Source organism: Pezoporus flaviventris, unplaced genomic scaffold, assembly GCF_033815535.1.
Source record: "Pezoporus flaviventris isolate CSIRO_AGI_PZ_B2104156 unplaced genomic scaffold, CSIRO_AGI_Pfla_v1 ptg000001l, whole genome shotgun sequence".
Taxonomy (NCBI): domain Eukaryota; kingdom Metazoa; phylum Chordata; class Aves; order Psittaciformes; family Psittacidae; genus Pezoporus; species Pezoporus flaviventris.
The window spans coordinates 21,103,597-21,116,136 of NW_026892549.1; the positions used below are offsets into that span (position 1 = coordinate 21,103,597).

The 12,540-nt window shown below is 42.4% G+C and overlaps 1 protein-coding gene across 4 annotated transcripts in view; it reads left to right on the top strand.

The window, feature by feature from the left end:
* MICU1 (mitochondrial calcium uptake 1) overlaps positions 1-12,540 on the top strand; it is a 107,298-nt gene that overhangs the window by 35,974 nt on the left and 58,784 nt on the right. For all 4 annotated transcript variants that reach the window (XM_061447302.1, XM_061447283.1, XM_061447311.1 and 1 more), the window contains one exon: positions 4,962-5,005. In XM_061447302.1, coding sequence (XP_061303286.1) covers positions 4,962-5,005 — 44 coding nt within the window. The remainder of the gene's footprint in view (positions 1-4,961; positions 5,006-12,540) is intronic.

Consider the following 12,540-nt stretch of genomic DNA (forward strand, 5'->3'; position numbering starts at 1 on the left):
ATCTGACAAGGATATCAAGACTGGAAGGAGTTGAAAAGGCTCTTCTGTCAGTGGAAAACTGCTGGCATCCCAGAGGAAATCGTGATGGTTTCTAATTGATCTCAACTGTGTTCTTGGCATAATAGAATCGTTTTTTCTGGAAACCTGTTCGTTAAAATATTTCTTAAACTGCAATCTATAATCTGCTGTTCATGGCTGCTGTTTTTCTTCCTTTTTTTTTTTTTTAACAAGATGACATTAGCTTAGTAATTGTTTAGCTATTTATCAAGTGCGGTAATTGGGTAGTTTTGAGTGAATCTGTGGAATGTATTCATTAATGAGCAGAAATACAATAAGCATTTGACTTCAGATTTTATTAGAGCTGAAGAAGAGTAACAGCAGGTTATTTTGTGTTTTGTTTTCCTTTACATAAATAATTCCTTCTCCATTAAAATATCCTTCCTAGCCTACGAAAAATAAGTAAATTCAGAGAACATGGTTCTCCTGTTGAACAGCCTCTTTTCCCCATTGTAGCAGGTAGTGAGTGCAAGTCATTTTGGCTTATTTTGAAACAGTTTTGATTTTAGTGCTGTGAAAATACCATCACATGAATAAGAGTGGAGGCCTATATTCTTAGTATTGGTACGTAAATGGTGTCAGTCTAATCTGAAATAACAGCTCTAGTGATGCTGTTTGCTTAGGTACTCTACCGCAGTGCTGCTGTTTCTTTTGGTCTCCTAATACCACCTTAGGTGGTATCAGAATTTGTAGGAGTAATACATAGTGGTACTTAAAGATTACAAGCAAGCTGGCTATGGTGAGCAAGTTAGGAAATCATTGCAGGTCACCATAGGCACTACTGAAAGTGGCTGGTGCAGAACCCTTGGCTAGGGGAGCAAAAAGGGCTTCAGTAATCCAGATGTGTAGTAAAACGTGAGGTGTTGTGCAGTTGTTGATGTAAATAAAAGGCGTATTCTGGGCAGGTCATAGTGAAAGTTCTGAGTTTGCTCAAGCAGAAATGAGCACCAAAATGCAGCTGATCTGGGTGGTCACTACGCAATCTGGAGTAGCCGTGTGGTGCGTTGTGCTGCCTTCCATCCCAGGAAAGCTTTGTGAAGTAGCCAGCTGTCCTCCTGGAAAGACTTCTGGTTTTCATTGCCATCTCCTTTGAAGGAGATCTTTTAATCCATTCCTGAGAGAGTGGTATTTCATCTCCTGCTTTTCAGTGAAAGATGAAAAAGCTCTTTTTCACTGTTAAACATGACTATTAGCTTGTGTTCCTGCAGCTTGTCAGCAATAGGACAGTCAGTATCTATTTGTTTTACAAGTGTATCACAGGCAATCCTGCAGTAGCTTTAACTTAGCACACTGTCTTTTCACGAACGGGTAAGTAATAACTAACATTCTTTCCTTTCCTTGTTCAGATGTGAGTGTCCTAATTCCTGCAGTGTTTCCATTAGTTCTCCAGCCTACACAAACACTGAATTCCTATTGTAGTGTTTCAGAGGAAAAGTCTTTTGTTTTTTTTATGTAACACAGAGAACAACACCACAGGTATCAAGCAACAGGCCCTCTTCTTGCTTTCCTTTTGTCAACTTTTAAGAGTGAAGACTCACAGAAAAACACATAGCTAAATCTGTAAAAAGAACATAACCTGTATTTGAAAAAGAAGAAAGACACCACCACCCACCTGGCTCCATCCTCCTTTGGAGTAGTTTTAGGGAGTGTTAAGGTCTCCCCTGAGCCTCATACTCCAGACTGAACCATTCCAGTTCCCTCAGCTGCTTCTCATAGGACTTGAGCTCCAGGCCCTTCATCAGTGTTGTTCTTCTCTGGCCCTGCTCCAGCACTTCCATGTCTGTCTTGTAGTGAGGGGGCCATAACTGAGGTATTGGAGGTGCAGCCTCACCAGTGCCAAGCCCAGGGTGATGATCACTGCCCTGGCCCTGCTGGCCACACTATTGCTGATACAGGCCAGGACATGCCATTGTCCTTCTTGGCTGCCTGGGCACAAGCTGGGTCATGTTCGGCGACTGTCAGTCAGCACTCCCAGTCCCTTTCTGCCAAGCAGCTTTCCAGCCGCTCTTCCCAAGCCTGTCACCTTCCATGGGATTCTTGTGGCCCAAGTGCACAACCTGGCATTGAGCTTTGTTGAAGATCACACAGTTGTCTTTGGCCCATTGATCCAGTGTGTTCAGATCCCTCTGTAGAGCTTTCCTGTCCTCCAACAGATCAATGTTCTTGCCAAGCTAGGTGTCATTTGTGAATTTGCCGAGGGTGGACTTGATCACCTCATCCAGGTCATCAGTAGAGATATTAAACAACACCGTCCCCAGGAAACACCGAGCCCTAGGAAACACCACTTCTGTCACCTTGTTTTAACTCCATTCACCAGGGCTGTCTTCCAGGGCATGCTGATACAGTAAAATGAAAAAAGGCAGCAGTATAAGTGACAATTTAGTGCTACATTTTCATATAAATGTCTCTCCCCGATCTCAGACACACGCGTAAACCAACGTTGTATATTTCCTTCTCATCAGATGTGATTGTGTCGAACAAGGTTGACGTGATATAGGTAATGATTACTACATTTCTATAACAGCTGTGGTGTTTTAAGCAGTTTCTTCAGCAAATAATGAAATCCTTGGAGCTCTTTGGATGCAGTTACAGGAAAGCTGTGTGTAAGTAAAGGTCTGTCACTCTTTCCTTCCAGGAATACCAGGTTACCCAGACACTTTGTTTTTCCAAAAACATGTCTTTTTGTTACATGCCGTAGCAATCAAGGAAATACATGAAAACCAACATCTCTGTGCTTAGGTGAATGAGGCTGGAGCAAACCCCAGTCTGGAGGCAAACTACCCTGTATTCAAAACTCCTCATATAGTCAGTGTGTTCTTTTGCTGACCCCATCATTATTGTAATTTACTGCTGTTAACTATTTTGGTGCCTTTTAGTCCCCTCCAATTATACCCTCCCATCACCTTCCATTTTTCTCATCTCATGTTACAGCTGTGGAGAACGCAAAGTTTACAATGTTAGCCTCTTTAGTACAGGTACTGGTATTCTGCATTTTTAGGTGTCGTTTGTCTGGTTTTAGTAACTATTCTATACATACATACAGAGTTGTGTATATATTATTCAGTTTGTTATATAAATAATCTATATTTAGAAATATGTGTGATATTTCATTTATATGTACATGCAAGAAAGGAGTTTTTAGTTCATGTTTTCTTGCTATTTATCTACATGAGCATCAATTCATTTTGAGTCTCCTGTGAAACCTGTTTGCTTTCCCAATAGTAGTGTCCAGCTGCAGGGGTGAGAGGATGCCATTAAGACATGCTTTCACTTGCTATTTTTAGCCCATGTGTTCTTTCTTAGCTTTACATGAGTACATGTATAAAGTCGGGATATGTCTTACAGCACTATTTCCTGGCATTGGAACAGGAGGTGTTCTTGAGAAATGACTTTATTATGACACATGGGTGTAAGCTAAGTTCAGTTTAGCAGTCAACATCCAGATGGATGGTCAGGGACAAGCTCTGGCCAGATAACATGTCTCTGGTAAAATCAGCACATTTATCAAATGAGTCTTGCCTCTAAATGTGACGATGCTTACTGTACTGCATTTATACCTACAACTTTGAGCAGGCCAAAATTCAGAAGATGATGATTTAAGTCTGAACATGTATTTGAATGTACAATTTTCAGTCTGTCAGGCACACAAAATATTGAGAAGATGCTTTCTGGATTGATTATTCACAAATCTACAGAGCCCTTTGACAATTGCCTTGACCTTTGAATTGGTGATAGAGGAATATTAGCTGCTTTGGTTCAGAAAGGTCGAGGAGGTCACCCTGGAGAGATTAGTAACTAAACTTTCAATACATAACCATTATGAACCTTTGCAATAGACGGGATTTATTATCTTCTCTCATGAGCTGGAGATGCAGCAGGCATGGGAAAGGTTTTATTGGGTTATTTCCATCTTTTTTTTTGTTTCCTAATTTAAATTGAAATGAGGATGTGATAATTATCATAAACAGTGGCAGAAAATGCGTGGGACATAGCTCTGCTGAGCAGTTTTATTCTTCAGAGAACCAAAAATTGGCCCGTGCTCTCCCGGCGGCCTGGAAGTTCTCAGTTTGAGCTCTGCTTAATCTCCTCTCAGGGTGCATCTTCCTGACTTTGGATTGGAAAGCTCAGATAATTAATCTTCCTGAATATTTTTGTTATCTTGCTAATATGTGCATTCATGAGTGTACATAAAGCCTGCTGGGCTCTGTGGGTTAGATTGAGAGCTCTCTGCCTAAACTCTGCAAATGCTGGGATTTTTTTTTTCCTCTTCAAGATAGAAAAAAACATTTTGTAATGGTATGAAAGATTGGATTTACTGGTATAAATAACGACTTTTCCTGCTTTTCTCCAAAATGCCCTTCTAGCTAAAGCTCTCACCTTCTTACAAATGTAAATACAACTTATCTCCTTCAAAATCTATTAGCAATTTTATACTAAAATATGTGTAAATTTTTGGATTTATTTGGGAGTATGCTAATTAATTGTGGGAGTAATTCTTTGTTTTCCCATTTGTGAGCAATTCAAAAGGTATTATTAAAAACAGTAAGAGTTTTATCAACGTGCATTTACATGGGGCATCACAGGCAAAATGTTTCCCTAGTAATAGTGCAGAAATTTTCTGCTTTGGGATGGGGATTTTGGGCTCTTGAGAAGTGCTAGGAGCTGTGCTCTTACTGTCCCTGACAGAAGAAGGCTTTCTTCTCTGATGCCATGAGTTTGTTGACTTTCATTATCAAAATACAAGATAAAAAATGCACACAGCCAAAAAGATTTCCTTTTGTCCTTATACTTTCTACTGATGTTATTCAGAAAATGCATTTTGCTTTCTAATCCTCACTTGAAGAGAAAACCCAAGAAGTGCTCACTTCTACGCTCTAAGAGCATGTTTGGTTTTTCTTTTTCAGACCTGGGCCTGGATCAGTTTATAGTGAAGCGCTATGATGGGAAGGTGAGCATAATAGACTATTAAGTCTGTATATTAGTCAGTGTTTCCTGTTTCACCTAAATTCCTTTAGTTACTACCTCCATGTGGGGTCTAAGTTAAATAATATATTTGACATATTCTCTTTTGAGCTTTTGTTGTTTAGTAGCATTGCGGTGTTTTTTCTGTAATGGCAGAAAGTTGGGTGGTTTTTTTTTAGCGGTCTTATTTTAACTTTTACAGACAATGTATTGTCTCTTCTTATATACTGGTAAGCCAGCAAACAGGTTGTAATCATGTTTTCTTGCTGCTTCTTTATGCCTGTATGAGAGTCCCACGAGTTAACCCCATTTGAAACTCCTTTGACCTTTTCCTTCCAGACTCATCTCCAGATTTCTAAAGGAAGGAGGCAGTCTTGTGATTTTTTTTACCTGCATACCAAGCAATTGTTTCCCCCTCTTTCAAAAAGCATTACTCCGTTCCCCTTTCGAACCCTAGGTCCTTCCTACAGCGATACACAACTGTTCTGGATGTTTGTGCTGTCATGATACATGTTGGTAAAACGTTGGGCATGATCTGATCTAGTTTTGTCTGCTTGCGTAAGAGGAGCCACATAGCATCCAACCTGTTGTGGAAACCAGAGACCAAATTAATCACACTGTAAATCCTACTGGTATGGAGGAGTACAGTAAAGACAGCTCTGGCCCAAGAACTAGCAGCACATATCGACTTCTTGATGCAGATAACTTCAGGTTACTTAATTTTGCATCATTTCACCATGGGCACATAATGGTATTCCACCTTTTAGCAATATTTTCATTCCATCTGTATCATCTGAAAATAAAGCTTTTGTGTTTCCAAAGGGAAGTCAGCATCTGATCCCTTCATTGCTGAGTGGTGTACCTGACATATAGTGTCAGGATTTACAGAAAACCTCGATGCTGAAAAAAAAAAAAAGTATTTAAAGCTTTATATAAACACAGCGTGGGCTGAACACACACAGTTCTCTGTCTTGTTTTGCGTTTAGTAGGGAAAGGTAAGGACATTAAGGGTATCAAATACCTGGGGCCCCTGTCGTCAGCAGTGTACAAGTGTTCTGGTTACCCAGGCAGCAGAGCAAGATTTTGCTTGAAACAGGTAAGTGGCAGCTAGTATTTTGGCAGTTAGTTTTGATGCATAAAACTACAAAACATGTTGTAAACACTTGTTTTCTCCTCCCTGTGTCACAAACCCAACTTCTGCCTTTTTTGATTCAAAAAAAGAAAAAAAAAACCCAACCAAACCGAAAGTACATATATTCTTTGCAGAATATCAAATGTTTCTCCCTTTGGTTTGTGCGCTCACTTTTGTCATTTTATCTTGTCAAACTATCACACTCATCCCTTAGGCTTTATATAAGCAAGATTTGTTTGTAGGGAAGAAATGCTGAATCCCACATTATTTTTGCTAATCGTTCCTCTGTTCCTGAGCACTCCGCAGTTGGTTCCTATCACATTGGGTAAAAAAGGTTCAAAGATGATCCCTTAGCTTCTGTTCCTCTGTCCTTCAGCACCTAGGGCTTGAATTACAGCACATTTGGATGTCATGGACAGTCACCACACAGGGGTATTGAAAAGCCACAATCAGTGTTTGATATGGAGTTGCTATTTATGTTAGGGATAAGCTGGAGAGTATGGAACTCTCTGGGGAGAGGTGAGCAGTCAACAGAGAGTTTGTGGGTCAGGGTTAAAGGGATAACAGTGATGGGAGACATTATTGTGTGGATCTATTACAGACTGCTTGATCAAGAGGACTCTGTGGATGAAACACTCTATAGACAGATAAGAACAGCCTCATGCTCGCAGCCCCTTGTCCTCACGGAGGACTTCAACCAGCCTGATATCTTTTGGAGGGATGGTACAGCCCGCCACAAGCAATCGAGGAGGTTCCTTGATTGTGTGGAAGACAGTTTCCTTCTGCAAGTAATAGAGGAGCCGACAAGGAGAGGTGCCATGCTTGACCTTGTGCTTGACCAACAGGGAAGGGCTGGTTGGAAATGTGACACTCCAGGGCAGCCTTGGTTGCAGTTATCAGGAGATAGATAGTCGAATTCGAGATCCTCAGGACAGTGAGAAGAGCGTGCAGCAAGCTCATTGCCCTGGACTTCAAGAGAGCAGACTGTGGCCTCTTCAGGAACCTGCTTAGTAAGGTTCCATGGGATATAGCCCTAGAGGGCAGGGGTGCCCAAGACTGTTGGCTGATATTTAAGGATCACCTCCTGGAAGCTCAGGAGTGTTGTATCCCAACTAGAAGGAAGTGCAGCAGGAGGGCCAGGAGACCTCCTTGGATGGATAAGGAGCCCCTGAGGAAAATTTGAAGGAAAAAAGAGGCTTATAAAAGGTGGAAGCAAGGACAGATGGCCTGGGAAGAGTACAGGGATGTTGTCCAGGAAGCTAGAGACCAGGTTAGGAAAGCTAAGGCTCAGTTAGAATTAAACTTGGCTAGGGATGTTAAAGATAACAGGAGGGGATTCTATAGGTACGTAGCGAATAAAAGACACACTTGGGACAACGTAGCCCCCCCCCGGAAGCTCTCAGGAGAACTGGCTACCCTGGATTTGGAGAAGATTGAGGTTCATAATGACTTCTTTGCCTCGGTCTTCACTGGCAAAGGCTCTGACCAGACCACCCAAGTCTTGGAAGGCAGATGCAGGGACTGTGAGAATGAAGACCTTTGGCCCACTGTGGGAGAGGAACTGGTTCGAGACCATCTTAAAAATCTGAACATGCAGAAGTGTATGGGACCTGATGAAATCCATCCGTGGGTCCTGAAGGAGCTGGCGAATGAAGTTGTGAAGCCACTGGCCATCATATTTGAGAAATCATGGCAGTCAGGTGAAGTTCCCGATGACTGGAAAAAGGGAAATATAACCCCCATTTTCAAGAAGGAGAAAATGAATGAGCCAGGGAATTACAGACCAGTCAGTGTCACCTCTGTGCCTGGCAAAATCTTGGAGCAGATTCTCCTGGAAGGCATGCTAAGGCACATGAAAATCAACAAGGTGCTTGGTGACAGCCAGCATGGCTTCACTAAGGGGAAATCCTGCCTGACCAATTTGGTGGCCTTCTATGATGGGGCTACAGAACTGATGGACAGGGGTAGAGCAGTTGACGTCATCTACCTGGACGTGTGTAAAGCGTTCGACACTGTCCCACAGGACATCCTTGTCTCTAAACTGGAGAGACATCAATTTGATGGATGGACCACTCGGTGGATAAAGAACTGGATGGATGGCCGCACACAAGGAGTTGTGGTCAATGGCTCAATGTCCGGCTGGAGACCAGTAACAAGTGGTGTACCTCAGGGATTGGTGTTGGGACCGGTCTTGTTCAACATCTTTGTCACTGACATGGACAGTGGGATTGAGTGCGCCCTCAGCAAGTTTGCCGATGACACCAAGCTGTGTGGTTCGGTTGATCCGCTGGAGGGAAGGAATGCCATCCAGAGGGACCTTGACACGCTTGTGAGGTGGGCTGATGCCAACCTCATGAGGTTTAACCATGCCAAGTGCAAGGTCCTGCACCTGGTTTGGAGCAATTCCAGGCACGGCAACAGGTTGGGGAGAGAAGAGATTCAGAGCAGCCCTGCAGAGAAGGACTTGGGGGTTTTGGCTGATGAGAAAATGAACATGAGCTGGCTTCAGTGTGCGCTTGCAGCCCAGTAAGCCAACTGTATCCTGGGGCGCCTGAAAAGGAGCATGACCAGCAGGTCAAAGGAGGTGATCCCGCTCCTCTACTCTGCTCTTGTGCGACCTCACTTGGAGTATTGTGTGCAGTTCTGGTGTCCTCAACATAAAAAGGACATGGAACTGTTGGAACAAGTGCAGAGGAGGACCATGAGGATGATCAAGGGGACTGGAGCACCTCCCATATGAAGACAGGCTGAGGAAGTTGGGTCTGTTCAGCCTGGAGAAGAGAAGGCTCTGTGGAGACCTCATAGCAGGCTTCCAGTATCTGAAGGGGGCCTATAGGGATGCTGGAAGGGACCCTTCATTAGGGACTGTAGTGATAGGACAAGTGGTAATGGGTTCAAACTTACAGAGGGGAAGTTTAGATTGGATGTAGGGAAGAAATTCTTTCCTGTTAGGGTGGTGAGGCACTGGAATGGGTTGCCCCGGGGAGGTTGTGAATGCTTCATCCTTGGTAGTGGTCAAATCCAGGTTGGACAGAGCCTGGGGTGACATGGTTTAGTGGGCTGTGTCTCTGCCCATGGCAGGGGGGTTGGAGCTAGATGATCTTAAGGTCCTTTCCAACCCTAACTATTCTACAATTCTGTGATATACCCTGCTTAGTGCACATGCATAGTGACTATGCATAGTCATCTGTGCTCTTAGGATCTTACTGTTCAGCATGGTGAAGATCTGTGCTGGCTGAAGGCTGGAGAAGAGATACCGTTTGCCTTACACGCTGACCACCTTTTGCTCTGACCTATATTAATGTGAAATAGCTTTTTATATAACTTACAGATGCTGATTATGCACTTGGATGTCTGCCTGCTGAGGTTTGGGTAGTCTGAAAGTGAGGCAGCAGACTGGGGGAACTGCAATGCATTTTCTTTATTGTTATCTGCTCTTGGGATCTATTTTTTCCACAGTCTAATAACACCCTAGAAGCAGTTTCCCCTGATAATGAAGAAATAGAGGTTCCTGTTTGCTTGGTTGTCTGCTTAAAGATACTTTGGGACTGGTTAAATCTGGCTGTGAATATTAGGGTAGCAGTAATGTCCAGGCAAAACGGTAATTTGAGAAGAGTATAAATAAGTTGGCCTTGGCTCTCCCTTGGTAATGAAAGAAGCTGACAGTAGATTGATCTGTCTGATAGCATCTTGTTCTCATTTACTGCTTGCTTTGGGTTTCAGTTTAAAAAACAACACTGTCTTTACTCAGTCAAGCACTAACTGAGGTGCTGCGGAGCTGACCTTAATCATTCAAGTTTCACTTGCATAGTAGTACCTGAGGGATAAAACCCTTTTTTATCTCTTCCTTCTTCCATGTTTCCAACTATGTATTCGTATTGCATTATCAAAGCATCGTTGTGGTTCAGGCTTCCTCTCAGAAAGTAATAGGCCTGTTCACTGGAAATTTCCTCTTCATTTTTAAAGTGAAGGGAGTTTGTGAGCGCTCAGACACAAGAAAGATGTGGTACTGAAGGGTACTGAAAATATGCAGGCTAGATCCTGGCTGAAAAGCAGAAAAGAGAATTAATTTACTTCCAAACAAAAATGTACACCCAGGGTTGCATGCAAGTAATAATCTAGAAACAGATTCAGTTCAAAGAATACTATCAGCTATGCAATCAGTTGCATTTTCATTACATATTACAGGATAATGTTTAAAATATCAGTGTGAATTTTGTGCATGCATGTTTGAGATTTAAATGCTGCAGCATTAGTAAGCAGATGTATGAGCTGCTGTTTTCACAGAACCAATTTTATTTACATAAAACTACAATCAAAATAACAAATTGGCTGTCATGCAGTGATCGGGACCAGTCTTGCCAAAGGATTTTTATGGAACGATGTGGCTCTGTATTGTAATTGTGTCGGGTTTCCGAAGCATCTTGCTGTGCCTGTGATTGAATGCTATGGTGAGAAGACTGCCCTTCCTTCTTCCTAGTGATAATTTATAGAGTTGATGTGGAGGGAGGTAAATGTTACTACCTTATTAATGGAAACAACGCTTCTGTAATTTGAGACTAATGCTTTTTCTCCACTCATTGCAAGACCAAAACCCCTGGAGACATTCATCCAGCAAAAGCCCTTGATCAGGTCTATTTGCCAACATGAACTCATACTTTTCCTTTGACCTGCTGCTGGGCTGAATGTGTAGGGAGGTAACTCTGTCCCTGGTTTTGTTTTTGTCTAAGTGTTGTGGTTTCTCCCCCAGGGAAGCAAGCTCTGGAAAGCAGAAAAAAAGTGCATTGTTTAGTATCTGTTCAGGGTAGGAAAAAAAACCCTATTACTCAGTCTGCAAATACTTCAGTGTTCATATTGAGCCTGAACTAAAGGCTGATCTCAGAGTAAACACATTCTAATGTGTAGCTCAGGGTTCTGAATTGCAAAGGTGTCCAGACCACAGCTGCTCATCTGCTCCATTTCCACTGTGTCTATTTCCTCCTCTTGTATTTCAGCAGTGGAAAAGCAAAAGCTTTTTTAACCAATCTATAGGAAAAATGTCATGTTGTCCTTTCTCTCGTCCTACCATCCTGTACATCTCTGGTTAGGAGAAGTTTTATTTAAGATGTTTATTTAAGATGTGCTGTTTTCCTGCTTCATAATACTTCTTAGGGCTTAAGAAAGGGCATTTTTGAGAGTCATGTGGAGATGTTCTTTGCACATCTGATTTTTCAAACTGAGGCACTGGGCTCTTTCATCACTCACTGTGTACATCTTGCTTAGCCAGATGATAGTGATGAATAAACTCACTAAGTAGTATGCATCTTAGCACATGTAATGTGGCATAAGCTTCATTAATGTTACATAAGTTGTAGTACAAATTTTGTTTAAAATTTTCCTCTTTCATGCACTCTTTGTTTAGTTGATGGGGCTTTTTTGGCTTATGCATTGATCATTGACAAGCTTAATACGTCAAAGAAAAAAACAAGTGATGCTGTCAGTGATGTTCCTCTAATGCATGAACTGCATATCCACCCTGTTCAGAGCAAAATTACATCCTGTCACCTAATTCATTTGGTGCTGTTCCTATCCCAGTGAGCCAGCACAGGAGAGCTCCCAGGTGTCCCACAGCTGAGCTTTCAGCAATGCAGCCTGCTGGAAAGGTGTAGGCAGAGGCAGAAAATGGTTGTGGTGAGTGCACAGCTTAGATCTGTCTTTGTGCAGGTGGGTGCTTACAACAAAGGTAAGATGTAGTGCTTTTAAGAGACCTCTAGCCTATTTAGGGAAAAAAATTAACACCAGGACATGCTAAGTGGCTTATTAGTTTAATACAGAATACACTTGACTTCTCTTTTTGTTCCCCTGTGGGGAAAATTTCTTGCTACTGCTCAATACAAATAAAAGCCTTCAAGCTACCAGCAGTAGCTTACCCTCCTGCTACCATTGCTGCAGGAAGTAATCACAGAGGCTTTCAAAGCCCTCTAATTAAATTTACTAATTAAAGTATTTCCTGCCAGCATTTATATTTACATCTTTAGATGTTGGGGATGCTGTAAGCAATGCAGAGCAGTAGCAAGATGAAGGAAAATACTTCAGATGTTTTACTGGCCCTTAAAAAAGCCATCTGAAATTTGTTTCCACTACGTAATGCAGGCTTGTATCATGGACCAATACTAGATCCAGTCTTACTCAACTTAGTCATCAGTGTCCTGGATGAAGGGACAAAGTACTCTTGGCAGGTTTGCTGATGATACAAAACTGGGAGGAGTGGCTGGTACGCCAGGAGCCTGTGCTGCCATTCAGTGAGTCCTGGACAGAGAGTCGGGTGGAGATTATCCTAATGAAGTTAAGTAAACCCAATTGTAAGGTCCTGCACCTAGGGAGGAATAACCCTATGCAACCAGTACAGC